General features: G+C 49.9%; 7 protein-coding genes across 7 annotated transcripts; 2 read left to right on the plus strand and 5 right to left on the minus strand.

The window, feature by feature from the left end:
* Nucleotides 1–89: 89 nt before the first annotated feature.
* Nucleotides 90–1,941, minus strand: ALT_7327 (putative MFS transporter; the record flags this gene model as incomplete). Its single annotated transcript, XM_033560555.2, has 7 exons — nucleotides 90–441; nucleotides 495–699; nucleotides 750–1,155; nucleotides 1,203–1,247; nucleotides 1,302–1,519; nucleotides 1,576–1,687; nucleotides 1,738–1,941. The coding sequence occupies 7 exons, from the start codon at nucleotides 1,939–1,941 to the stop codon at nucleotides 90–92; spliced, it is 1,542 nt and encodes a 513-aa protein (XP_033416446.2).
* Nucleotides 1,942–3,977: 2,036 nt separating this feature from the next.
* ALT_7328 (putative sensor histidine kinase/response regulator) lies at nucleotides 3,978–12,028 on the plus strand (the record flags this gene model as incomplete). Its single annotated transcript, XM_033560552.2, has 9 exons — nucleotides 3,978–4,553; nucleotides 5,493–5,567; nucleotides 5,621–5,693; nucleotides 5,740–5,836; nucleotides 5,893–6,647; nucleotides 8,121–8,196; nucleotides 8,253–9,097; nucleotides 9,158–11,734; nucleotides 11,781–12,028. 9 exons carry the CDS (start codon nucleotides 3,978–3,980, stop codon nucleotides 12,026–12,028), a joined length of 5,322 nt encoding a protein of 1,773 aa, XP_033416443.2.
* A 341-nt stretch (nucleotides 12,029–12,369) lies between these two features.
* On the minus strand, nucleotides 12,370–14,281 carry ALT_7329 (uncharacterized protein; the record flags this gene model as incomplete). Its single annotated transcript, XM_033560551.2, has 2 exons — nucleotides 12,370–13,654; nucleotides 13,707–14,281. 2 exons carry the CDS (start codon nucleotides 14,279–14,281, stop codon nucleotides 12,370–12,372), a joined length of 1,860 nt encoding a protein of 619 aa, XP_033416442.2.
* A 460-nt stretch (nucleotides 14,282–14,741) lies between these two features.
* On the minus strand, nucleotides 14,742–16,042 carry ALT_7330 (nitronate monooxygenase; the record flags this gene model as incomplete). Its single annotated transcript, XM_033560550.2, has 6 exons — nucleotides 14,742–14,844; nucleotides 14,900–15,055; nucleotides 15,110–15,195; nucleotides 15,241–15,269; nucleotides 15,333–15,863; nucleotides 15,913–16,042. 6 exons carry the CDS (start codon nucleotides 16,040–16,042, stop codon nucleotides 14,742–14,744), a joined length of 1,035 nt encoding a protein of 344 aa, XP_033416441.2.
* A 725-nt stretch (nucleotides 16,043–16,767) lies between these two features.
* Nucleotides 16,768–17,814, minus strand: ALT_7331 (sterol desaturase family protein; the record flags this gene model as incomplete). The annotated part of the gene is made up of 1 exon (XM_033560549.2): nucleotides 16,768–17,814. One exon carries the CDS (start codon nucleotides 17,812–17,814, stop codon nucleotides 16,768–16,770), a length of 1,047 nt encoding a protein of 348 aa, XP_033416440.2.
* A 1,424-nt stretch (nucleotides 17,815–19,238) lies between these two features.
* Nucleotides 19,239–21,409, minus strand: ALT_7332 (uncharacterized protein; the record flags this gene model as incomplete). The annotated part of the gene is made up of 4 exons (XM_089600235.1): nucleotides 19,239–19,415; nucleotides 19,484–20,088; nucleotides 20,995–21,267; nucleotides 21,346–21,409. The coding sequence occupies 4 exons, from the start codon at nucleotides 21,407–21,409 to the stop codon at nucleotides 19,239–19,241; spliced, it is 1,119 nt and encodes a 372-aa protein (XP_089455420.1).
* A 901-nt stretch (nucleotides 21,410–22,310) lies between these two features.
* On the plus strand, nucleotides 22,311–25,239 carry ALT_7333 (acetamidase; the record flags this gene model as incomplete). The annotated part of the gene is made up of 7 exons (XM_089600236.1): nucleotides 22,311–23,720; nucleotides 23,766–23,850; nucleotides 23,902–24,000; nucleotides 24,593–24,736; nucleotides 24,788–24,847; nucleotides 24,911–25,061; nucleotides 25,122–25,239. 7 exons carry the CDS (start codon nucleotides 22,311–22,313, stop codon nucleotides 25,237–25,239), a joined length of 2,067 nt encoding a protein of 688 aa, XP_089455421.1.
* Nucleotides 25,240–26,879: the final 1,640 nt, after the last annotated feature.

Raw genomic sequence — 26,879 nt, forward strand, 5'->3', positions numbered from 1 at the left:
TAGCCAGCTTAATTCTATTCTATCGTCTTATTTTCTCTTTGCTTTAGAAGGGAAAACAAATATATACATAAATATTTGATAGTATCATCCTATGAGTTGTTACCCGTTACCGCCCCCCAGATGTAGGCCACCCAGCCTCCAACCGTCAATGACAGAAGTGCCGTGAAGCAGAAGATAGAAATTAATTTGTTACGAGCATAGCATGTCACTGTGTGCCACTCACGAATCTGGCTAATGTGCTCTGGGCCTAAGGTCAGCCGTTGTTTCCGCGTCCATTGCAGCGGCGCCAGGCTGTCGGTCATGAGGGCCGCGAGCAATATCGCTAGGCCGACAACAACAGAGGCTGCAGCGAGGAAAAGGTAGACTCGGACTACTCGTCGATACGAGTCGTCGTCAGCATCTTGCAGGGCTCCGGTAATGATTCGGATGATGATGTTCATACTAAGGCAACGTTAGTCTCCCTTTGATCTGCACTCGAAGTGAAATGAACGTACGCATTGTTCATTGTAACTTTGAGGGCATAAGCAGAGCCAAAGACGGATTGATGCCATAGTGTTGTGCGAATGCTGTCAATAATCGAAGTTGGGCCAAACGACACAGCAATGGCATATATTCCAAACGAAGCGGCCGTTCCAGACTTGGTTTCGGCGAAGTTAACCAAAACCATACTGAGGAACATTCCGACACCGCAGACGGATACTGGCATATGTCAGACAGGCTAAACACATGGTTGACTTGGGGAAACTTACAAACGCTGGCGCGGTTGCCTAGAACATCGATAAAGACACCCAAACATGGGACCAAAAAGAAACCTGCATATTGTGACAGAGAACTGTACCACCCCGCTGTAATTGAGTCCACATTGAAGCGCTTCTCTGCCAGCTCGGTTGCATTCTGGCCAAAGACCGAGGCAGTGGTTGTCTGGAACAACGAGAATGCCATGACAGCCCAGAACATCCAAGGCAGCTGGAACATTTTCTGAAGTTCAAATTTCTTGTTTTTCTCAGTCAGAACTTCCTTAGTAGCCGTATCCTGCCTTCCTCTGTAATGAATATTGCAGTAGCGGTTGAAGAACCAGAATATGACGGTTGCAGCATTGGTGAAGAGGTTCATGAAGACAGAGGTCCAAAAGACCCAAGCAAAGTTTCCAGTTTTCTATCCATGTTAGTGGTGTCTCTTCGAGTCATGACAGGACTGTCTACCTTGGCAATGACGTTAGCAGTTGATTTGCCAACGAATCCCCCAATCTAGAATCTTGGGTTAGCGTAACACATATCGTCAAGAAACGAGTAGGGTCGCACCTTTCCAACCGCCAACTCAAAGCCGAGAGTAGAAGCAAACCCATTGCTTGGGGGAAACCATGAAGAGAACATCTTGTACTGAGCGATCTGTGTTGCAATATCTCCAAGTGCTAGGATAACTCGACCGCCGATCATGAAGTTGAATGAGCGCACGGTAGTAGCTGCAGCAACGAGGATCGATCCGATCGTATAGACGGCATTGCCATAAATGATCATTTCTAGAAATATGTCAGTCGCCAATAAGGAAGCGTGGGATGCAAAGGTGTTGACAGACCTGCACCTCCGATTCGATCCGTGATGACTCCGCTAATCAACAAGAGCACGGTCGCCATGAAATCCTCGCTCGCCTCCAGGAGGGAAAATTGGGTGTTGGAGACATGCATTTGCTTTGGTGCGTCAGTGGTTGCCTACAGAGACGTGACCATTGAGGCCCTACCTTCTTGATGGTGCTCTTCATGGCCCCTGTTACTCCGGAGCTCCAATGAGAGCCAAAGCTGATGCAGGAGATGAGAAATACAGCAAAGATTTTAGCCAGTATTGGAGGTGGACGTTTGCCATCAACAGCAGTATCGTGCTCTGCCTGGGTAGTGGACGACACGGCTGGCTCTTTTGTCTCCATGGTTGGCTCGACCGGCCCCATGACGACGTAGAAGTAACGGAGTAGAACTCCTATTGAATGGAGAGAGAAGGGGGGAGGAGGGAGAGAAAGATAAAACTAGAAGAGGCCGGACGTCATGGACAAAGAGAAACAAGGTTCAAGTTGTTGACTCCAATGACATAGACTGACGAGCAAGTTAAGTATCTCCAGGAAGATGAAAATTCGATCAGATAAGATTCTGACGGACACGCAATGGGTTGTGGGACACTCCCAGACTCCCAGCATTCTCATCGGTGCTAAGTCCAGGTGGGACTGTTCTTGGCCGATCACTTACATTGGTTCTGACGGAGGAAGCCAAGACGAACTACGAGCAGATTTGGCTCATAAACCGTGTGGAACAAGCTGCTCATTGGTCAGATCTCCAAACTGGGTATTGATTGATAAGATTCGGCGACCTTCCGAAGCTCCAAGTGGATCATATTACCTAAACCGGTTTCGCAGGATCAGATTACGGGAGTACATGGTCCGATATCGACCGATTTCCGGTTGTCGGATGGACATTGACCACGTGGTACGTAGACAAATTCGCTAATCGGATCAAAAGGCTTGGACTCTTTCCTTTAGTTCTCCACGGAGTTGTCTGTGACAACTGCAGAAGCTGCAATTCCTGTTGACCAACGAAAGAGAGACCTCTCAGCCATGTCAACCAAGCACAATAAACCTGCGTTATACACTCTATGCGAACGCGTGCTCAGCCGGTCCATTGGCTGTACAGAAGGTTCTCAAAGCCCTTCGCTTTTACTACTCGGCTGCAGCAGTAGCAGTGGGGATTCAAAGTGACTAGCGGTAGTCGAGATCCCGGCCCTCCAGCACTCCGCACGCATGAAATTATCAAAAAAAAGCCAAGGTAATATAAATTCTCTTTAGTGGAAGCTAGATTAATTGAACCGGACGCCGACAGTATAAGGGATGAGATGAGCGATATCCTCCACAGAAGTTGTAGTTTTACAGCATTCTCAGCAACGGCGCACGCGGCCTCAAAACGAGATTCAGCCATTGAAGAATCATTACTATTTAGCTGATCACAGAACAGCATGGACAGCTTATCATAACTGACGGGCTTACATAATGACTGTATAAATGATATATATTTCCAACTTATCAGCTTATGATGAGGTATTGAACCTCACTGTTAGACATAGACTGACAGCCGTCGATCTTCCCGCATCTAAATACAGTGTATCACTATGCTTTTAGTCATGGGACACTCACCGTTCGGAATAAATGCTAATATACTGTGATGCCTATGCTGATTCGTAACCGTTTCAAAGAGAACTGACGATCGTGCAGTATATATATATGGCAGGAAATTCCAGCAATATCAGCCCGTGACATATTAATTACACCACAGCTGGGGATAGTCTGAGAGTTTTGAGAACAAGAAGAAAGGAATTTGACTTCCGTCATCACGTAGGATATCTTGACAGAAATTGCCCTACCAGAAGGATATGGATAGAAAGAAGACCCTTTCGGGGAACCCTCCTCTAAACAGCTGACCATAGAGATGCCTAGGATGCAGTGCGACACTTGTATATCAACGAGCTGGCTCATATGAATGCATCCATGAAATTATGACGCGACTTTAGGCGTCAGCAGGACTTGGAACTTCGAATAATAGGGCTGATGCCATAGACGAAAATAGCACCCCGCTACCTTTCAACTCAGGATGTCTATTTTGCCCTTCACTTTCTGCAGATGAACAAGTCTTGTGTAACTCTATTTCGTGTGCTCGTAAAACTGGAGAAACTCATCCAATTATAACAATTTCCAAAGCACATGTCTTCCAATCAAGAGAAGCTTCGTATTTGTCTCAGAAGCTGTGCCACGACCAGTTGGCTGAGGCCAACTCAGTCAAAGCCGAACGTGACTCTCAAGGTGTCTGGTGCAACTGGTTTTACTCTTTTGATAGATTATTGTGCATAAATAGAGCCTCGATACTCTCCTAGTCCCCACGAACCCCAATACTCGACTATCAGTCCATCATTGACTCAATCAAACAGGGATCACAACCTCATACAATGCATACACCAGCCCCTCTCACCATCTGCACTGTGCTTACTGCCCTTGCCAGTTGTATCACGACCTCATGGGCTCAAGATGCGCCTGCCATAAAAGACTCCACTATCCTGCGCTCGACTGTTAGCTGCCCCGACTGTCCAGAGAGAAACTGCTACAAATGCACACTTGGCCACGAAAAAACCCTCCGCGCAAGCACAGGTGGCCTGGCCTGGGTGCGCTTCCTGGTCGGCTTCAAGCTGCCTGCCCCAGTTACCGATGCAGCCAAGTGCACTGTGCAGTTCCCTGCCTTCGTTCGGCCTAATCCGTTCGCCGTGAATGTAACAGTCGCTCGAGCATTATCCTCCGACTGGAATGAAGATACAGTGGATGGCGAGAATGCTCCTGACTCCGGTGATATCTTTACTAGTATGTTGCTTGAGCCGTATCAAAACATGCAGGCAATGGACATCACTGCGGCATGTAAGGGTGCGCAGGCCAACGGGAAATTTTCGATCTACGTGGGCACTCAGTCCGACAGTGTTGAGATCTGGTCCAAGGATTCTGGTGCTCCCGCAATTCTCCATGTCAGCGGGCCTGTGTGCAAGGCATCCTAGGGATCATCTTGCTGCTGGAATGGATGATGAGACTGGAGCGACAGCTGCCACGCGGTCTGCTGAACGAAAATGATGATAGCTATTTGCTGATTGTGGCTTCTAAAGTGCAATGCTCTTAATGTTTAATTCCTACTCTACAGGGCTACAACCCTCTAGGTTACGATCATTCTATTAAGGATAGTTATATGTATCTATTTCTAGTCCTCCTGGGAATCTGCACGGGGACCAGACAGGTCCAAAAGCAGCAGAGTTGGCATATACATGATTGGCCTTGATGTTCATTTCATAAAACGATAAGGAACCTTTCATAACGACCTTGGAAAAGAAAGTCCAGGAGCTAAATAATCGACTGTAAAAGATAAGGGGATGTACTAATATCCACGGATCTATGGGATAATCATAGACGTCACGGAAAGCTTAAGCAGTGAGGGTTGCACTATTGCCACACTCTATCGACATCTCCACGCCATAGTGACTGTAACAGATGGATGTGCTAGACTCACTTTTGGCCAACCAAAAGAATAAAAATAGACTGCGTATGTGGCTATAAGAACGCATCCCATGTGACTGTTTTGTCTATGTCACCGGGTACTAACTTGACTTTCTGCTATAATCCTTTCTACTAAATTGGACTTGGAATTTACTATTTCAGGGATTGATTCTTCCTATGGTTATGACCATACCTTTGAACTATGTCTCAGAGGCTCCGGATGGTACTCGGATTCTGAAACAGCCATACTGGAGGCTCATCTAATTGGGTAGCTTTCCTCTCAGTTTCTGAGATGATCTTCATGTCCCATACTGCTGTTATATGAAATTTGATTATTAGAAATGTTTCGCCGCCGGGTGACACAGCTTATTTATCATGTGCGCGGATCTGGAAGCCTTCAGTCATAATCCTAGTCTGACTGTTACACATAGGGCTCCACAGTCTCCAAGCAGCAAATACGGCAGCTGAGCCTCCTAGAGCACCACTCCCACAAACTTCTCGAGCAGGTAAGACGCTTTTGCTTCACGCAGTGATCTGATGCTTAGTGTGCTATTATGAGTATTCAATCCCAGTACCACACGGATATGTGGTCACAAATCCGGGGGATGCGGAGGCTGTCGTGTCATCGATTGGTAAGCCCTTGTTGAACTATTGAACAATGCTGATGATCTTCGCCAGGTGCACCGTCAGTTCTCAAATCGCAAATTCTGGCTGGAGGACGCGGCAAGGGAAAGATGAGCAGTGACGGCAAGGGAGGCATTCGCATTGTAGCAACGTGAGTGCGGTGGAACCAACTCATTTGATCCTGGGAGCTGACATGAGGACAAACAGACCAGAACAGGCGTTTCAGCAGGCGTCCAGAATGCTTGGCCATTACCTGACTACACAGCAGACGCCACCAAATGGCCTGCTGGTCAGAAAACTGTATATCTATAAAGCAGTCGACGTCGAACAGGAGTTCTATCTTTCGTTGACGTTCGATCGCGAACGATACAGTCCGGTTATCCTCATCTCTGATCAGGGTGGTGTGAACATCGAGTCCAACCAGGACAAGCTGCACAAGTTCTGGTTTAACCTTTCCGAGGGCATCACTGCCGAAACCATGGCCAGGATCCAGAAGCAGTTGTGCTTCTCAGAAAAGGAAATGCCGACAATCGAATCGATCATCAGACAGATGATCAAGCTTTTTGAGGAGAGGGATGCCATCCTTCTGGAATTGAACCCGCTTGTGCGGACTCCTGAGGGAAGCTTTGTCTGTCTTGATGCCAAGTTTGATTTTGATAACGCCGCCCAGTTCCGTCAACCAGAGATCTTCAGTAAAGAAGAACGCATGCCGGGCTTTGAAGACGAATACGAGGCTCAAAAACATGGTCTAGTGTATATCCGCCTCAACGGCCACATTGGAAATATCGTCAACGGCGCCGGACTGGCAATGGCAACGAACGATCTGATCAATCTACACGGCGGAAAATGTGCCAACTTCCTTGACATAGGAGGCAAAGCCACCACTGAGACACTGCTCAAGGCTTTTGAGATATTGAGCCGGGATCAACGAGTCCGGGGGATTTTCGTCAACATCTTCGGAGGTATGTGTCCTCCGCCATAACGGGAAGCACAGCTAATGGACCAAGGTATTGTTCGTTGTGACATGATTGCCGAATCCATTATCCAAGCAGCACACGCACTAGGAGGGTTCAGGGTTCCTGTAGTAGTCCGACTGCAAGGCACTAACTGTGATGCGGCGATGAAAATGGTAAGCCAACATAGCTTTTCCCAAGGAGCAATGAAGCTCACCTATGGATTGTAGCTCTCAACATCGGAGTTAGACATCAGCACGGATACAGACCTTGAGAAGGCAGCTGAGAGAATAATTGGGCTCACATGGAGTTAAGAACCGGTGGTAGGATTGCGAGCAGTCTGTCTGTGGTGCTTGAAAAGGGATCCTACCTATCGAAACGAACAAATATTATGTATTATATTGACAGATAGCAGTATGTACTGGCAAATTCAGGTCTGCATTGATAATATCGAAGATCTGTGACATGTGGATCTTTTGATCGACTGCACTAGCGAGGGTCAGACAATGATGATCATCCTGTTTCAGACTACTTACTCGGTCTGAGATTAATCCATGTTATCGTTAATCGGAAGGCATTCCAAATACAATATACGATTCTGAAGATATCATACTCTCCTCAGTAGATCCAGTCTTTCACTGCTGAGTCTGTTCGTCTCAGAATATACAGTGAGCATTAAAGGTCACGTGTTGTGGCCGGTCTACCTCCAGACTAGGGACCAGCAAATCGTTCCAATCCGCGATTCCCACCCTCCTTTGTACACTGACTCTAGAGCGCACAATCCACATTGTCATTTTGGCTCGTCTCTTTGACGCTGCTGCCCCGGTCGTTTCGCGTTGTCTCCGACTGTGGGCTTTGGCACCTTCGGCCGAAGGATCCAAGGTGGGGTCAAGGGCCACACTCGCTGGGTCTGCGACAAAACCCACCAATAATGCCGTACTCCGTACAAAGTGCATTGTTCTACCGCCTCAAGGGTATGTCCATTATTGAACTAACCCAGTATGCCTAAGTATGGCTGACATTCCGATCCAAGATCATTCGTATCTCTCCTTACTTTGTTGGCTTCGCAGTTCAGTTGTGCCGGTTTTCTTGCTGAATCGGAGGCAGTGGGGATGCTGTGGCCTGCCCCACAATGGCCTTTTCCCGATACCGGCTAGTGCGACAACTGTCAGCCAATTAAATCTTGCCATCGAAATGACAAAGTACCATGATGACGTTGGGGCCTTGGTTCCTTAGGCCTCAGGGTGTCTCTTCCATGTTTCCAAGTTGTTTCCAATTTCCCATTCCCACAGCAAGCCCCCAGTGGTCCTGTCCTCTGATCAACAATCGATCGTCTCTCAGCAACTTTTTGAGTTTCCTTTTCCAGTGGCGTTCTCTTGAGGTCTGGCCCCAAAAAAGAATTCATCATACCTGTACAGCCTCCCTTGAATTCTTGAGCCATGTGCTAGTGAGAGAGATGAAGAACAAACCATGAGATGTTAGAGGTCTCGGAATTTAGCACATCAGGCTGCAACCCCTCCCCCGAGGTCGCTATGGCACAAGAGCGTGAATTTTACAAGTGCGTGCCACGTATTCGCTTACTCAAGAGAGTCAGGTCATCTAACGCAGTGCCAGATATTGCCAGCTGCCTCAGCGTCCGGGTCTCCTTCATCGGCCACCACCATCACCTCGGAGCGAAATCGATGCGGAACTGCTACCACAATCATCACAAGACACCACTCTGACGGCGCTTGCGCAGCTCGGAGCTTTGCGATTGAATGCCCGACGATGCATGATCTCCCTCTTCGACCGTCATACGCAATATATCCTCGCTGAATCGACTCGCACGTTAAGTCTCCAAGATGACAGGGTCCATGTGGATGGAGATGGCTTGTGGCTGGGCAGCAGTGTCATTCCCAAACCAGATGGGATCTGTCACTATTGCTGCGAGGAGGACCAGCTCAACGCCGGACCAGAGGGTCCGAATGGAGGATATACCGCATTGGTCATTCCGGATATGACCAAGGACGACCGGTGCAGCAAGCGACAGTATGTGGTGAACGCCCCACACCTGAGATTCTATGCTGGAGTCCCTATTATGAGCCGTCGGGGCATTGCCATCGGCGCATTCGCAGTGAGTGACGGTCAGCCTCGTGCAGGGTTAGACCCGCTGGAGATTCGGTTTATGACGGACACCGCGGCCGCCATCATGAATCATCTGGAAATGATGCGCTCTCATGAACAGAACCGCCGCGGGGCCAATATGATCGCAGGGTTGGGAAGCTTTGTCGAGGGAGCGACGTTCCCGTCGAGCAGTCTCCGAAGACCCGTACACACTCACGACGACGATGAGGAACAGGAGTCAGAGAACCCGCAGAACATTGTCCCACAGATGCGACGGCATCACCCAACACGGGCGGACGGTCGCTCCCCTCTCAAGGGACGAAGCCATCATGGGGAGGCTGCTGCAGCTCCATCAGGTACCGCCATCTATCCTGCTGACGGCGTTGAACAGAAGCATCTCTAAACATTCTTGACAGGACCTCATGAAGGACAGGAGTCTGAGAAACGAGCTCAAATTTCCTCCACGCCCAATCACCACCGTCAACCGGAGATCACCCTGGCGTCTGGCACCAGAGAGATCATTTCACGCGCGGCTCGTGTTCTGCGCGACTCTTTGGAGGTGGAGGGTGTTGTTTTCTTCGACGCCAGTGTCAACTCTTACGCGACTTTGGTCCAGAACTCGGACGGTCGCCAGTCGGACATGGAGAGCAGTAGCAGCACAGGTGACGCCAATTCCAGCAGTGACAGTGACAATCCGACTACCGGACACTCGTCCACCGAGACGGACGACTCGGCCGTGTGTGAAGTGTTGGGATACTCCACGGCGCAAGATGATTCCGAGAAATTGACCGGGCCAATGCGAGAGTCGTTTCTTCGATCCCTCCTCCGCCATTATCCCCGAGGTGCTATCTTCAATATTGATGAGAACGGTGGGGTGTCGTCCAGTGAGGGAAGCGACAGTGCCTCCGCAAGCTACGTCTCTCGAGAGATCGTTTATCGTCGTGACGAGGGCTCCAAGGTTCAGCGACACTGGAAACAGAGAAAGCGGGAGCGACTGAGTCTCAGGGAAGAAAACAAGACCCTGATCAAAGTGTTCCCTGCGGCCCGCAGTGTGACCATGTTCCCTCTCTGGGACTCAAGGCGCAATCGCTGGTTTTCAGGGCTCTTCGTGTGGACGGCTGCGCCGCGCGTCTTCAGTCTGACAGGCGAGTTGGCTTATCTCTACGCCTTTTCCAACAGCATCATGGCGGAGATCCATCGGCTGGATATCGAGTTGGCAAACAAGGCGCACGCCACTCTTGTTGGAAGCATTTCTCATGAATTGCGCAGTCCCCTGCATGGCATTCTCGGCAGTACAGAATTACTGACCGATTCCACGATGACACCCGCTCAGGTTGCTCTGGTCAATACCATCGAGCAGTGCGGTCGGTCGCTGCTGGACATCATCAACAATATGCTGGACTTTGCGAAGATCAACCAGTTCACTCGCAAATCCCGATCGTCTCGGTTCAAATCTATGCACGCCCTTCGTCGGCGGCCGGGGTTGCCTGCACGCATCGCTTCCAAAGATCAGCGCGGCTTGGGGGTGGTCAATCTAATCTCAGATGTTCAGCTAGATGCAGTGCTGGAAGAAGTTATAGACAGCGTCTTTGCTGGTCACTGCTTTTCCGCCAAGGGGGGGCTCGTTGCCCGACCAGCTCCACAGTTTCCTGCTCGGGATGGCGACGGAGATTTAATTATGAAAGGTGCCACCGAGCGACCGATTTCTGCTTTTAATGAAGCACTCACCATCATCTACGATGTTGAGCCCGGTGTGCAATGGCTGTTTGAAACACAGGCGGGTGCATGGCGTCGGATCCTCATGAACCTTTTCGGTAACGCCCTCAAGTACACACAGTCGGGTTACATTTCTGTGACGTTGAGGTGCAGCTCGACACCGTCCAACCCTAAGATGAAACGATTGGCTCGTGGAGATGGGATACGAGAGGGGATGGGGAGTGTAACTTTGACCGTCAAAGACACCGGACAGGGCATCGACAAGCAATATTTACAGAGCAATGTGTTCAAGCCTTTCTCGCAGGAAGATCCTCTCTCTCCAGGCAGTGGTTTGGGCCTAAGCATTGTCCATCAGACTGTGGTATCTCTTGGTGGGAAAGTCGACATAACCTCCACTAAGGGTATCGGGACTGAGGTGACGGTCACGATGGATCTACCGCGCACTCCTCAGGCAGAGGTGGCGGATAACGAACGCGACGCCAGCATTATCCGCAAAGCAAAAGACCGAGTACGTGGCAAGTCGATTGGACTGATCGGCTTTGGGTCGTCCTCTAAACAAGAGGATGAGGCGCTGGTTCTCTTGCGCTCGTCCCTCCTTCGAATGTACAAGGAGCATTTCGGGATGGAAGTCGGCATCGTCTCGTCAAACGTGTCAGATCAGCAGGTGTACGACCTATATTTGGTCCGACAAGCGAACCTGGACGAAGTGGATCAGATTTGTCGGCAGGTCTTAATGGCTGAGAGTGACTCGCGCAGCCCGCCGATGATCGTCATTTGCTCGACCCCCCAGATGGTGCAAAAGCTATCAACCACCGCGAGTCAGCGACCGTCGACGTCGATCTACGAGTTTATCAGTCAGCCATGCGGACCGTCCAAGATGGCCAATTCACTTCTGGCTTGCCTCAAGCGCCAAAGGGAACGGCCGGCTAGTATGACGGCTGGCGGGCTTGACACTGCGTTTCTCACCGCGGCTCAAGCGAGCAAACCTAGGCGGCACAGTGAGAATGTGTCGCGGGTCGACTTCTCCATGACGCCGGCAAAGGCCATAGTTTCAGTGACTACCACTAACGTTGATGATTCTGCTATGGAAGTATCAACGATAGAGGCAACCAAAAGAGTTCCCTCCGTCCTTTTGGTGGACGACAATGACGTGAATCTGAAGCTGTTGGTCGCTTTTATGAAGAAGGCCAAGTTTCCTTACCATACGGCTTCCAATGGGCTCGAGGCTCTGGAAGTATACAAAACGAATGTCGGGTACATCCCAGTTGTTCTCATGGGTGAGTGATCTTATTACTACTAATGCTGTCTAACTAACAAAATTAGACATCTCCATGCCGGTCATGGACGGTCTCGAGGCGACGCGGGAAATCCGCCTGTTCGAGAAGATGCATCGCGAAGGAAGCACCAATGCTGGTCATTCGTGCTTCAAACCCACGACGGTCATCGCGCTGTCGGGATTGGGTAGCGCCCCGGTGCGGCAGGAGGCCTTTAATTCCGGCATTGACCTCTTCCTGTCGAAGCCGATCCGCTTTCAGGAGTTAGTCAAACAGATCGACGAGCTCATGCATTGATTTAGGGTTCATGTCGGCACGGAATTTATCTCAGACTACTTAAGCAAGGTCACCATTACGCATTAGGATGACGGAGTTGGGCGTTTGTCTTATATAGGCAGGGACAAGACACTAGTAAAGGTATCTAACAGGCAGATAGTTCCTGTCTTCTGGCATTTAGCATCATCCTTGGGGTCTAGGTAAACAATTAGGACCAGAGTTTACAATCATTTGCGCGCTCCTAGTGAAGTCTACTAGCACTTCTCCCTAATTTGTTGAGAGGAGAACTATACAGTATGAAGATGAGTAATAATATAGTCTATTTGAAACAGTCTTCATGAAAGTATCCTTTGCATATGCTATCACCAGTCAGATGTAGAACCCTCTGGCTTCTGCCAGGTTGTGTATCTGTAAACCCCAACCCTATCCACCGACTCGATGGCTATCCTTTTGCTCTCTTTCCCCGAGTACTCGGCGAACATCTTTTCAACAGAATCGGTGTCACTCCGCAAACCAGGTTCCTCGAACCGGTCCGCAACCAAGCCAGCGATGGAAAGCCGGGCCTGCACATCCGGGACTCCATTTCGGGCACTCCACGCCGCGAGCCCCGTGAGAAGCAAGCCGCACACGACATACAGCAAACAGACCACAACCATAGTGACAAGCGGGGCCGCAGGAATGCGTGCCACGAGTAAGGTCTCTCGTTCCTGGGCGGCCAGCGCCGGCTGTGCGCCTAGTGCATCCGCCCCAAGGGCAATGGTCGCTTTGCTAAGGGCCAGGGCAACCTTTTCCGCGAACTCCTGCGCCGTATCGCTGAAGATCGCCGTGCCAACAGCCTGCTGGAAGAAGGGGAACCAATCTTGCGTCTGCGAGATGCTCGTCTGCCAGATGTTGCTGACGGAGGTGTTGCTAACCGTGGGCTGGAAACGGGTTACGGTATTGTTGAGGCGGTCGTACTCGATATCGTAGATGGTGGTGTTGCAGCCCAAAACATAGGTCGGGACGCCATGGAGGCTTTGCACAAACTCGGTGGAGTTCGGCGTCTTCCCTCCGGATAGGTTCACCATAGACGCTAGGGCGAAGTAATACGGATTCCCGGTGCCATAGTTGGATACCACCTTGCCTCTGAGATTTTTGCTCATGGTTTCATCCTCGAAGAACGCGGCCTGCAGAGTGGGCGAGTTGATAAACCCCGCAAACTCAGCGGAGCAGTTGAATTTGACCGATGAGGCTACATTTTGCAAGCCGCATTTCGTCGAGATCAGCTCGCACTGCGTGCGCGCACCGTAGGTCTTGGCTGTGAAGTCCCGGGTGAGTAGGGATGCGCTTTCGGGGACCCCGAGGTATGTGTAGGACGTTTTGTGCTCGTCGGCGTATGTGTATACCGTAGCCTGGTCGGAGACGTTGTTCATCACCTGGAGGGAGGTCGTTGCATCTGCAAGAAAGGAGCCTGTGACGGCTAACGAGACGCTACAGACGGGGCCCATCGGGTCGACACGCTGTGCTGCCACAGAGTTGTTACCTTTGAGACACTGGGGCAATAGCCCAAAGCTGTAATCTGTATGATTGGTGATTGGGGACACTCGAGTGAAGGGCACGGTGGTCGTTGCAAAATGCAGCCAGGTGTCCGCGGCCGTGACAAGTAATCTGCCGGAATTCATCAGAAGGTCTCGAGTAGAATGAGTAACGATGGACATACCCTAGGAGGGTTGCAAGTACAGCAACCGTCGAAGCTGCTCTGAGAGGCGGCGTCTGCCGTTCACTTCCCTTATTCCATGGGAGAAAATAACAGAACCAATCCCACATTGCACCAAGCAAACTTCCATCAATGAACTTCAAAGTCAAACACAGTTGATACGGTGTGGGCAAGCGATCTACACGACCCCGCTGGATATCACGGGATAATCGACGCGCGATTGGAAACGAAGCTAAGACGAGCACAAAACTAGACAACATGGGAGCCACGGAGCTGGCCCAGGACGTACTGAAGAGGATGACGCTCGAGCTCAGATTAACGTAGAACATATTCTTCTCATCCTCTGCGGAGGGTAAGCGGAGATTTGGAAACGGGGAGTCTCCATGGTGGAGTCGGTAATGGAACACCAGCGCCAGGAAGACAGCAGTCAGCGCGGAAATGGGGACGGTGACCAGGAACCAGCTCCATGCGATTCCAGCTCGGTGAGAGGTAATTCCTTGGGAGTCCGTGGACTTTGGTTTGTGCCGCAGCAAAGTCGAGTCACTTTCAGTCGTTAGATTTGGACCTGTTTGCGCCATGGCCAGGGATGATTTGATAGATGACCCTCCATAGTTGGGATTGTCCGCGAGAGCTTGAGAGTTGGCTGGATAATATATTGATATTCAGAGGGAATCGCTGAATTTGTCAGGCGACAAAAATGGGGCGAAAACGCCGAGCTCACATCAGCTTCAAGACTGAGCGTCTAGGCTTAGCTCTGTATCCTATCATATCATGTCCAGGCAGGGCTGGATAAGCACTAAGGTAGCTTACATTCGATGAAGGATACAGCAACAAATCGCGCCAGATAGAATCATTCGCCAGAATATCGCAGCGGGGCTAGCGGCCGCATTGATGAAACGGACCATTTTCAGCAGACCGTGCAGATCGCAGCCCGTGTTTTTATCCCTGTTGTTTATCTGCAGTCATCTTGGCACGGCAAATTGAAACACTATATTAAACGCCTGTAATAAAAATATTCAAGAAAATGGAGACCTTGATTCAAGTTTTGAATGCTTGAATCCATTGCCTGGCCTGTGCTTGTGTATTTGTCACCAAAGTGCCTGCGTCGACGACAGATTCAATCTGTCCAACTCCAGCGCCACTATAAAGCTTGTCAGAGCTGTGCAGAATTTCAAAATGACGAGGGAAGGTCTTACGCCCAAACGATAGCCGGAGACGCTCTGAGCTCCAGATTCTTCTGCTTGTTCAACTGAGCATCCCATTTCCGGTGGACGTCAGACACAATGGCGCGCCCGGAATATTGGCTCGGCCAAAATTCAGCCTTGCCTTGAATCTCATCATGTACGCGGGATCTAGCAGCAATCAGTCATCTTGCCTATGTACTTCAAGGATCGGAGCGATCGTACTTCAACGTTGAGGAAGCGCCATCATGGGTGGCAATCAAAGTGGCCTTGATCTGGTCCGACACAGGGCATTCCGTTGTGCATAAAAACTACGACAGTCAGTATTGATTAAATCCAGCGTGCCACCAGCTTACTCTTGTCCCCATCACAATTCCACTTGCGCCTGGACAGACGGGGTGCTGTCAGCTCAGATCTGCCACGATGCAGTCTAATTGTCTCGACTCACCTAACATCAAGGCAGCTGCGACTCCCCTACCATCCATGATTCCTCCAGCTGCCAGAAGTGGGATGCTCTTCTCTGGATATTCTCTTCTTACCATATCCGCTACATCCGGAAGCAAGGTCATCAAACCAGCTCCCTGCTTGAATTGATGGCCACCGGCATCCGATCCTTGAACAGATAGAATATCGGCCCCATCGTCGATGGCTTCTCTAGCACTCTCCACCGTGCCAACCTGAACAATCACTTTGAGTCCCCAGTTTCTGCCTGTGCTCTGCAATGCCTGAATAAGCTCCGTGTGCTGCGACCGGTGGGTGTAGGCGAACAGCCAGGCCGCCACTGGTCGATGTTCATTAACAAGCTGAACAAAGTTATCCTTCCACGTGTCGGACTTCATTGTGAGACAGCCGATTCCAATGGGCAGGGGTGCATTCGAGTCGACAACATCAAGGAGCTCCCTGGCGTAGACCAGTTGTTGCCGGAGATTTGCCAGCTCCGGGGATGACGCAGTGAAGTCGGCTCCGCCGCCAATAAGACCTGAGCCATAGATTAGTCGTCTTCTCTTTATTGTCTGCTTAGCACGTACCTAATCCCCCAGCCTTGGCTACTGCTACTGCCATTCTGGCATTTGTCGCACCCGCCATCGGTGCATTGCATATCAGCGGTCGGGATGTCGCGGGAAAGAATTGCTGAAGCGTTTCGGCTCCGGTGGCCATGATGGTTGATCCGATGGGAGTCTCACAATCAAGAGAAATAGAAGGTGATAACTGGCATCTCCATGGTAAAATAAATATATATATTCAATTATGCTGCGTATTAGGTTACCATGGTATCTACTGATACCAGACTAGGTTTGGGCGCTGACGCCACTCGGCCGCTAGGGCTGACAGTGACGCTGACACTGCCAGATGCGTGGATTACAACGGGATGACAGGTCAACAAAATCCCGATTCTTTGGCCGACGGTGATTTGTAAACAAGCAGCTTGAATGCGGATCCGCTTACCTGCCCGAGTTTGACTGTCCCATTGTTTCCGCACCTGACTCTGATGCTCTACCAACTACTCAGTAGAGATTGTAGTACGACATCGAAGACATGGTGCGAGGGCTGTTGACTCGGAGCATGGGACTAATAGTCAGGTATTTGTGGAGTAATAATAGCACGTATATCTCTAACAATAAAACTGAGCTATATAGTGTTGAGAGCATTCATATATGCGTTCATATAATCTCGGGATCTAAAGCCTTCTCAATCTTTTAGTACGAATGACAGTGTCAATGACGATGTGGTACAAAAATAATCATTGGAATATATTCATCAAGCTAGGTCATGCGTTGTCCTCTGCCAGAATAGCAGTAATTATATACAGTTAATTTCTAATTCAACCCCACAGGTCTGTTCCAATTTGCCTAACTCAGACTCCATAGTAGTCCTGATCCAAGTCAAAACAATGGCATCCTGGCAGTATTCACATAATCGACATTTTCAGCCACAGACTCGATTCGTTCATGACAGGTTCCAAAGATCCGATCCCAAAGACGAGTCTGCTTGCCGTAGTTGTGACTCTTCCGCCACCCCTTCCGATGATGCAAGTCATGATCTTCAATGACAATCTCGGCATCGAGCCACTGCAGCAGCCAGCTGAGGGGCGACGGGACGGTCAGATGCAGGCGCAGGCCGCTGTGTCCGAACACCTCTGCAAAAACAACATACTCATGGCAGATCCACCACTCGAAGAAGCCCATCGGCAGACCCAGCAGCCGCAGAGTGAAGTAGGTCATCATCGGCACCCCGACCATGTCGCCGAACTCCTGCTCGTGATCCGCGTATGCAGTGAGCAAAGGGTTGGGGTGCTTGGTCAGGTGGTGAGTGCGGTGATACTTCCAGAGGAAGCTGACGTCGTGCATGAGGCGATGGTACCAGTAAAACCAGAAGTCGAGCACGATGCCGTACAGTCCGACCTCAACGGGTAACCAGTACCAGTTCATCTGTGAGGGAAGTTGACTGGTTTGGTAGGAGAAGTACACCGACAGCGCCAAGCGAGAACCGGTCGTTTTGTACACCGAAGCCACAACCTTGCCGACCCCGACGTCGGGAACGCCGTCTCGTTCATGTTTGTCGCCATCTAGGAAGCCGTATACGTGACCGAGTCGCCGCAGTATGTGTACCTGGTAGATGACAATCGCATTGAAGGCGAACATATACAGATTAAAGGTGGCTAAAGGACCCAGGTTGCGTCCGGTGTACCATGCCCAGGCCTGATGAAACACCAGTGGTAGGGACGAGTAGAAGATAACCCAGAGGTTGAGCGACCACTGCGGCATGAATGGGATCGGTTCATTCTTGGAGTGCACCGGTACCTCTTTGTCGAGTTCTGAAGGGTAGGCGTTGAGTATATGAATGAGCCAGTGCCCCAGGCTCCAGGTATCCCTGCTGGCAGTACGCCAGGTGGACTTCATCGAGTCTTTCGGGTTGCCTTTGGTCTCCATGGCTGCAATGGTTTCGAGGGCTTTGTGAATCCGTAGGGACCCTGAGTGATGGCCGGTCTTTAAATAGGCTCGTCGGCTTTGATTGCAAGTCGTCGGCAATCTTGGATACTAAGACATGTGAAGAGACTAACACATCCCACAACGTCAGTATTTGTGGATCTTGGTTCCCAACAAAATCTCTTCCTCATATGAATGGAAGATCAAGCCCCTCGATCTGGAGACTAATCCGTAGCGAGTTACTCTGGACGATCACCATGTGAGGCTTGATGAAAGCATGTCACTCTCCACAACGAACCACCCCGCTTGAGGTATGAACATACCTCGGAGGTCAAGATTATGAACAGGTCGATTCCGATGAGTTCCCCTCGAGAATGATATCTTTGCGTACAACAGAGGCAAATAACCAGGCATCAACCTGGAACTGCTTGGGATAACCTGCGAGGCAGAAGGACCCCGAATTCCATAACCAGATTGCTGAAATTGAAAGAGGGGAGTACTCGAACTAACCCATCTCGCATCGACTGAATGACCCAGAACACCAGCAATTTGGGGAAGCCTGACCAGGGTCCACCAATTTAGCGTTCGCAACCATTTCCAAATCGGGAAATATTTCGACCATCCCGCAATGATGCTATGATTGAGGTTGGTCTATGCTTGGCAATCACAGGATGCAGAAGATCTCATTCAAGTATGGTCACTGTGTTTTAATGTACTCTGTAGAGCGCAAGTGAGTGTAGGTGACTCCAAGTGACTACCAGATCGATAATCCCAATAGCACATTGCGACAGAGCCATGACCAGTCCAGTAGCTGCTTTCACAAAAGCCCAACGCTCTGCCAGGTTACGTCTGAACACTATACATTACAGATTTATGCCCATTAGAGGTTTAGGAGTCCCAAAAGGATGGCCGTATTGCTCTTGGGATCAAGCGTCAGGTTCAGAGTCTCAATTGTGGATCAGCCTTACATATGACGGGTAGAACCTCTCCTTGAGGCTTGTAGCCAGTCAAGTCAAACTTGAACTGGAAAAATTCCTGTGAGTATGCGTCGATGACAGGGTGTATCCCGGTACATGTGAATCAATGTTCGTAACTCTTGTGATGTCACTCAACAAACACGCTGGGAGATTCGCCAGGCTATGGAATTTCGGGGGAAGAAAGGCTATCTTGTGACTGTACTGAGAGCCGTAGTCAACCAAGCAGCAAACGTGGTGAAGAAATGCGTTTCACGATTCGTCGCTTTAGTACAGTACTCCAGCAGTGCGAGATATCGTTCCCTAGCTGTGCTTCCCGTTGCATGTACAAGCTTTGCACAATCGACTGGGCAGAGGTAGGGCGGCTGCCTCGTGTCTTCTGACAGAGACGCGCTTCCTTGCATGATGCATGCGTAATATACACAATGATCAATACCAAAACAATGACCTAGTTCATGGCTTGCAGTGCGACACATTCGAGAAAGCCAGAGTGATGATAATAACCGTGGTGATGAATTGATATTTGGGAGAGAAGACAATGCAGATAACGCGGCTTTTAATGGCACAGTAGCCAAGGATGACGATTCGCTCGCAATCTTCCGCTTTTTGGTACTCGCCACGTAGGAGGAGCTAAATATTTGGACGTAGTCGTCACAATGTGATGCTGGCCACGAATGCTCTCGCTCTACTGACTGAACTTCGTCCAGGGTCGGACAATACCTGGCGCTGGAGACCACTGCGACGCGGCTTCCACCGTATGCACGTCCGCAGACGAACGTATCATCAGCGTCCTCGTAGAGATCGTGGTTCACCAGAAGACACAAGGCATACGCATCCTTGGGAAGTATGCTTATCGCAACATCTAGGAGATCATCGAGGTTCAATTGACGAGGGTAAACTTTGTCGGGGCATGCGCGCGTCCGAATGCCAATGCACTCGTCTGAAACGGCTAAACCAATGAAGCGGGGTGAGGTCTTGGATTTTTGACCATCCCAAGGAACAAATCGAAAGTCCGATACTCGAAGAAGCTTAACGGGCACTCCATGGTAAAACGCCGCCAGGTAACCGACGATATCCTCTGGATTAGGCGCTACTAGCTGATGCTGGGTCTTGCCCACTCTAGCAGAGGCCCATGCCTGCGCGAAATAGGCATCTTCGTCATAATGAGGTGGCGCAACAACATAGACTGTCTTCCTGTCCGAAGTGACATTGTTGCGATCCTCCTCGACCAACCACTCCCGAAAAGATTGCGGTGGGTACCCGGGGTCCAGTGCCAGGTCATCACCAGGCAAAACCAACGGAGCTGGAAATATGGTTGGATCAGTAGTATGGCCATATGGGCCTGGCGACCCTGGTGGTCTCGTGGCCGAAGTCCTTTGCTTCAGACTTGGTTGTTTATAACCTACTTCAGCAGCATGAGGAGAGGAGTTGTAACAGATAGAAGAATGGGAGCATCTTTGTTCTGAAGACATTTTTGAACCTCTTCTCGAATATCCCTTGAGGTCTAAGAGGGGAAAGAGGCAGAAGACGAAGGCTACTAGCCGCAACAATCACGCGGATATATATAAGCGAAGGGGTTGATCAGGGTCTTACAAGACGGAGCAGAGACCGTGCATTTATAATGAGGGATGAAGAAGATAAGACGCACACTCCATAGTCTCCTGAGAGAACAATATGATATGTTTCTGGTAGATAAATTGATATGGCATGTCGCTGCACAATACAAGCGATTTGTGTTTGTTTGTTGACGCGAGGCTGACAGAGGCTGAAATGCGGCGGTGCTAAGTGATAACAGTGAATGCTCAGCCACACGATAAGAACCCACTCATTCGTCCACCTGCCGCTTTCATCGTCAGGCTTCTCTATCTACACCAAACTCAAGCATGCCAAGATGAGGTGAGATTTATCATTTCATCATCAAAATGGACCAACAAAGGCAAGAAACCCCTCAGCAACAGTCTCGCAGGCTACAGGAGCGGCTTGACGAGCAGTTCGAGATTTGCGACCGGGTCCTTAGGCAAGAATTCGGCAGGGTGCACGAGGCAATGAGTCTCGGACAAGGGCATCAAGAGGGAGCTCCGCAATGTTATGAGAAACTAGAGCAGCATGAATGGTGATCTGAGAGACTGGAATCAAAAGTGGACAAAATTTCGCAGAAGCTTAACAAGATTGACACCTTAGAAACATCATTCGCGATCTTTGAGGCAACCATTCGGCTCGTCGACCGCGGAGAGCTTTATGACTCCTCCGATTTCGATAGAGGTTCCGACACTTCCTCCCATTTCCACTCTATCGACGAGGAGCTTGACCGGGCTATTGAGTCTAACAAGTTTGCCACCATGTGTTAGCTGGGCCATCATTTTGGCGTGGATACAGGTGCTCTCCATGATCGGATCACGCAGCTCGAGTTTCAACAGAAGAAAGGCACGGTCGCCAAACGCCCAGCGGAAGACGCGGGGAGTGTTCGCAAGATGATACGCGACTTGGTCACGCGGGCGCTGCAGCCTGGTTCGTTCACGAGAGAACCGCTACTTGATGATGACTCTGAAGGAAAACATACCAAACTGGAATGGGAGGTTGACTCGGAGAAGTTCAAACGGGAGACGGCTCATCTTCGCCTTCATGAAACCGAGGTCTCGCCCTGTGCAGCCAGCGCCAAAGAAGATACCCAGGGTTTTGGTTGTTTTTGAGAGACGTTTTGGTATTTAGGCTTGGTAGAATGTTGGCTCATGGAGGCGACTCCCCCGGCATAGTAGCCCCTAGGGAGGCCGCTGTATGGGTATGAATACTACTCCTGCTCCTTCTCCTATTACCCACACATCAGGTTGTCATGTTCACTATCCTTTGGGGCAATATCTATGAATCATCGTCGCGGCGTACAGGCCCTTTTCCACTACCGACGTAATACATGACTATGGAATAGCGATATCGGAACCAAGCCCAGAATCTGGGGAATGCGGAGAAGCAGCGCGCAAATACCGTTGATTGGCTGCAGCACCGGCCGGGCCATATTTCTAAAAGGTCCAGTGTAGGTATACACGCAACGGGTAAGGAATAGTTTGTGTCCGTACATTGGTACGTCTATCGCTAAGTCTGTTGTACTGCTTCTATTTATGGGCCAGCGGCGTCTATGGATATCAGGTAGTTCTCAAGTTTAAATCCCGAGCCACTCTGCCGCGAAAGTCAACTACCAGGAATCTCCACCCTGTACCTGTTCTACGAATCGGCAATACTCGAGAATTGTAGAATGTGACAATCGTACGCTGTTATTCAGCGCTCGGAGAGGAACCCAAGATTATCGCACAAAGGTGCTTGATTGGCTGCATTTGGTTGTCTCCTTCTGACTTATTGCTGAGTCCGCTTTGTTAGGTGGATTCATTTACCCCTCACGCCTGTGATTATATCACGACAGAGGCTAATAGAGAAAATAATATATTACCCTCGGCAGGTCCTGGGTTGGCTTCATTGTCAGCTTCATTGTCATTGTGAAATTACACCTCTATCATTCTACTACATCATCCCACCATGACCATCGTCGACTGGCAACAAAAAGCTCAGCTTAAGCAGTCTGAAGCTGCTAGCAAGATCCCTCAAGAATGGAGACTCTCTTCAGATATCCTGAATGCCATTTCAAGCGAGTCCAATGTCCTTGACATTCCCACAAAGTGCGGTATTCTTTCTGCTCGCGAGCTCGACATCACCGCAAACCACGACGCCACTGATCTCCTGCAGAAATTGGCGTCAAAAGAGCTCAGTGCTGTGGATGTCACAACAGCCTTTTGCAAACGTGCTGCTATTGCCCAGCAGCTTACGTTCTGCCTGACCGAAACGTTCTTCGACCAAGCACTCGACCGAGCTCGGCAACTGGATGACCATCTGGCGTCTACGGGAAAGACCATTGGTCCCCTCCATGGCCTTCCCATCAGTCTGAAAGAGAGCTTCAATGTTGCCGGCGTGCCAACCTCTCTTGGGTTTGTATCCTACCTGGACCGTCCGGCGCCAACCACAAACTCGGCCTTGGTCGATATCCTCCTAGCCGCCGGTGCTGTTCTTTACGTCAAAACCAATGTTCCGCAGACCATGATGACGGCAGACTCGCATAACAATGTATTTGGCCGCGTCCTCAACCCACACCGCCGGAGTCTCACCGCAGGGGGTAGCACAGGGGGCGAGGGTGCTCTGATTGCCCTCCGTGGCTCGGTGCTAGGCATCGGCACCGACATTGCAGGATCCATCCGCATCCCGGCGCTGTGCTGCGGAACAACCGGATTTAAGCCATCCGTTGGCCGGGTGCCATCCGGAGGCCAAACATCCGCCGGCCGAGTCGGTATGGCAGGAATTACGGCCGTAACAGGGCCGTTGTGCCATTCCCTCAGGGACGCCGAGCTCCTCCTCCGGACTGTGTTCGACTCGCAGCCCGAGGATCTTGACGACGGCGTCCTGGGCTTCCCCTGGTGTGATGCGCCCGCAAAGGATGTGCTCACAATCGGCGTCATGGCAGAGGACCCCCAGTACCCGATTCATCCACCCATGCAGCGAACTCTGGCTCTCGCGGTGAAGAAGCTCGCCGCAGCCGGTCATCGTATTGTCGACTTGACCGGGAAATTGCCCAGTATCTCTGATGCCTGTGAATTGTCTTTCCGATACTTCAACATGGATCCCGACCGGACAGCTTTGAAGAAGATCTCCGACAGCGGCGAGCCTCCCGTCCCCTCCCTGCGCGTCACATATAATGTCGACGAGCCCGGACCCGAGCCGACGCTGCGAGAACTGTATGATATGAACGTGAGGCGGGGCGAAGTGATGGCAGAGGCGCGGAAGGCGTTCCTCGAGAATCAGCTGGATGTTATCATCGGTCCGGGTTACCAGGGCTGTGCTCCTCCTCACGACGAATACGGGACGCCAGCATATACCGTTTTCTGTAACTTGCTCGATGTAAGGTCTTATAGATCCGACGGGGAAACATCGCTGACTTGTCAGTATCCATCTTGCGTTCTTCCCTTTGGCAAGGCCGAGGAGGCTGCCGACGCCGAGCTTGTGAGGAATGTCCAGTACTCCCCATCGTGTAAGTACCCTGTCTTCTCGCAGAGAACTGTAACTAACGGGGGAAATTCAGACAAGCCCAAAGAAGTCGAAGGTGCACCATGCCACGTGCAGATCATCGGTAGAAAGCTGAAGGATGAGGCATTGATGCAGCACGCCAAGGTGATTGAAAGTATATTATTGAAGTAGAGGTCACGGCAGAGTCACTGTTTGTTTCAAACGATAGTCAAATCTCCGTGACTGAATCTGATATACATGTACGGAGTAGGCGATCGGCTTCGGAAAGACAGCATCCCATAAACGGGTGAGGAGGGAGCGTATCAGCAGTGCATAACAAGCACACATAGCAATTGACTGCTCAGCGATATTACCACAATAATATGGTCCGCGAGGATCTAGAATCAATGATGTAGAAGGATCCTCTATATATCTGACACAACTCCACGGAATACTTCCGGAGACTCGTCAACATGCTACTTTTAAGGTCAAGGCTGTCGAGTCCAGAGAGATATGTGATGCATTGGCTGCTAGGCTGCGTTTAACCTGCGGAGTTATCATTAATTTGCAACTTCATGGACACCATTCCTTTAGATATCCTACACCGACAGAAACCCATATTCTTCAAATCTGGCCTGATACTGTTGACCCACTCTCTTGAAACGAGCGACGCGGCAGGTCTCCGTATGACATCTCCATGTTGTTTCGAGAATAGGAGGCTAATCATCCAAGAAGATATAAAGCTCTCTAAAGACTCTCATCCAAAGATATCAACAACATTCTAGCCACCGCAACCATGCTTTCCAAGTCTCTGATTACCGTGCTTCTCGGCGCCACACTTGCGCTGGCTACCCTCGACCCAGCAACCTCCAACACCAAGGGCAAATGCCCTGGTACTTACAACTGCTCTCGTTAGTACTACTCTTGCCGTCTAGTAAATCAAACTAACTGACTGTCCACAGCCGCAAAGACCTCCAAGGCCATCCAAGCCGCGGAATGCTCTCACAACACGCGGACATCCAGTACGTAGCTACTCTCTCCCAATCCCCACAGTTGCGCGCACGCATCCTCTAATGCTGAAGCAGAAACACAAACCTTTGCCGTGTTCGTGACCGATCACCAGTATGACTCCGCCCATGGAGCTCCCTACGGTACCTGCAAGGCGTACACCTGCACCGCGCCCACTGACTCGCAAATGACGGATGTCGACGAGGATTGCTGGACGTTCTTCTGGAAGTGAGTCACGACCACAGACAATCACCAGACACAGTACAGCACACATACTAATCCATGTAGCAACAACGGAGAGTCATCTGGCGTCGGCACCGGTTGCATTAAGAGCCCTGATGACGGTACCTGCGGCTGCGAGAACTCGGACGGCACTTTCGTTTATGGTGGGACCAATTGCTCTTAGAGGTTGGGATGGGCCCAACGCCAGCAATCTTCAATTGTCATAGTTGATATAGACTATTTTGGTTGTACAGCTGGCGGCTAAGAAGTAGATGTGTTTTTAAATATTACTTTTCCGAGAAATCAAAGCTCGCAGATGAATTTAGGCTGCCAACGCTCGATCACAGAAGTAGAGTAGTGGCCACACCATAGGAATGGCCTGCTGATGGCTAGAGGACAATCCAAATGTTGGGGAAATGATCTAGTCAAGTATATCTACAAGGAATGCCAGAAATAGGTTCTTTATCTGCACATTGTCATAGAGAGTGTGAATGAATAAAGGTTATGTTATTAGGCAGTGGACAGTAGCTTCATATCATGGAGGAAGCCCGCAGAAGTATCGCTGGACTTGTATATCATCACTTGGGCTTCAAGTGCGTCATCTTGCATAGTCATCATCACTCTGCATCACTACTGAATTGGAAAAGGGTTTCAAGAACAGATGGCCTTTAGACTCGGGCTTTTTGGTGAGTTAGGCGGTGCAGCTCTGCTGGCTCTCTTCTACCGTATCTCGTTGGAACCTAGGGACGAACTATGACCTGTTGATGTGCTCATGAAGTTATGTCTAGTATTAATAACCAATTTTCCATCTATAATAGTTATGCACATTTACTTTAATAACACAGTAGACATGCGGTTTATCCTAAGGCACTGACTTTGCTCTATTCTAAGCTGGCTAAATCCCTTCAATCAAACATACTGTTGTTAGGTGCATATGTCATTTCCAAGTATTGAAATACATTAGAGTTGTTAACTGTAACCTACCAAAAAAAAGACCACTACACCGCCTGAAAACACCTTACATAGGTTGTGTGGGTTGTGGACTGACTGGGTTGTGGCCCGTGGGTCAAATTTACCTTATTATGCTGGATTGCGTATCATGGCCGCAAGCATGTCTGAGAGTATATGAAGGTATATAGACACCTCTTGTTTGATTTGAAGGAGAAAAGAATTAGTTTATTTATCCGCGTGATCAATTCCATCTCCCTACAAAGATCCCATCGCCCATTAGTCAAGCCCTAATATTTAATCAAAATGCCAAAGTTATATGTAAGGTTTGTGACACACTCAATATACTGTGCTCTGTGGCCATTCTGATGAGAACTCTACTAGCGGATTGCCATCGACCATAACCGATAGTAGGCTGCATGACTTCTTTCAGGATTATGGACAAGTAGCAGACGCAGTAAATACATCAACCCTTCTTCTGACATACTGTACAAAATCTAAATTACTATAGGTTGTGATGAAAGAAAGCGATAGCGGCCGCTGTAAAGGCTTTGGTTTTGTTAGCTTTGCCTCAGATGATGACGCAGCTTTTGCAATGAATGCAAATGAGGCGGAGTAAGAGGCAACTTGGTGGTATATCTGGACCCTTTACTAATAGCCTCTAGGATTGAGGGTAGCAAACTCCATGTCTCCAAAGTTTCTGTCGTCCCGAGACCTCTCGAACCGGGAGGAGAAGAAGAGGAGAAATAATAAGCCAGAAGCAGCAAATGTCATCATCCAGATAGCATTGGACAAGAGGCTCCTTTTAATGACTTTGCTGGTCAGTGGTATGTCATAACCTACTGCATAAACCTGCCAACTGTAGTATAGTTAGAC

This window comes from Aspergillus lentulus (assembly GCF_001445615.1).
Source record: "Aspergillus lentulus DNA, contig: Alt13, strain: IFM 54703, whole genome shotgun sequence".
Taxonomy (NCBI): Eukaryota; Fungi; Ascomycota; class Eurotiomycetes; order Eurotiales; family Aspergillaceae; genus Aspergillus; species Aspergillus lentulus.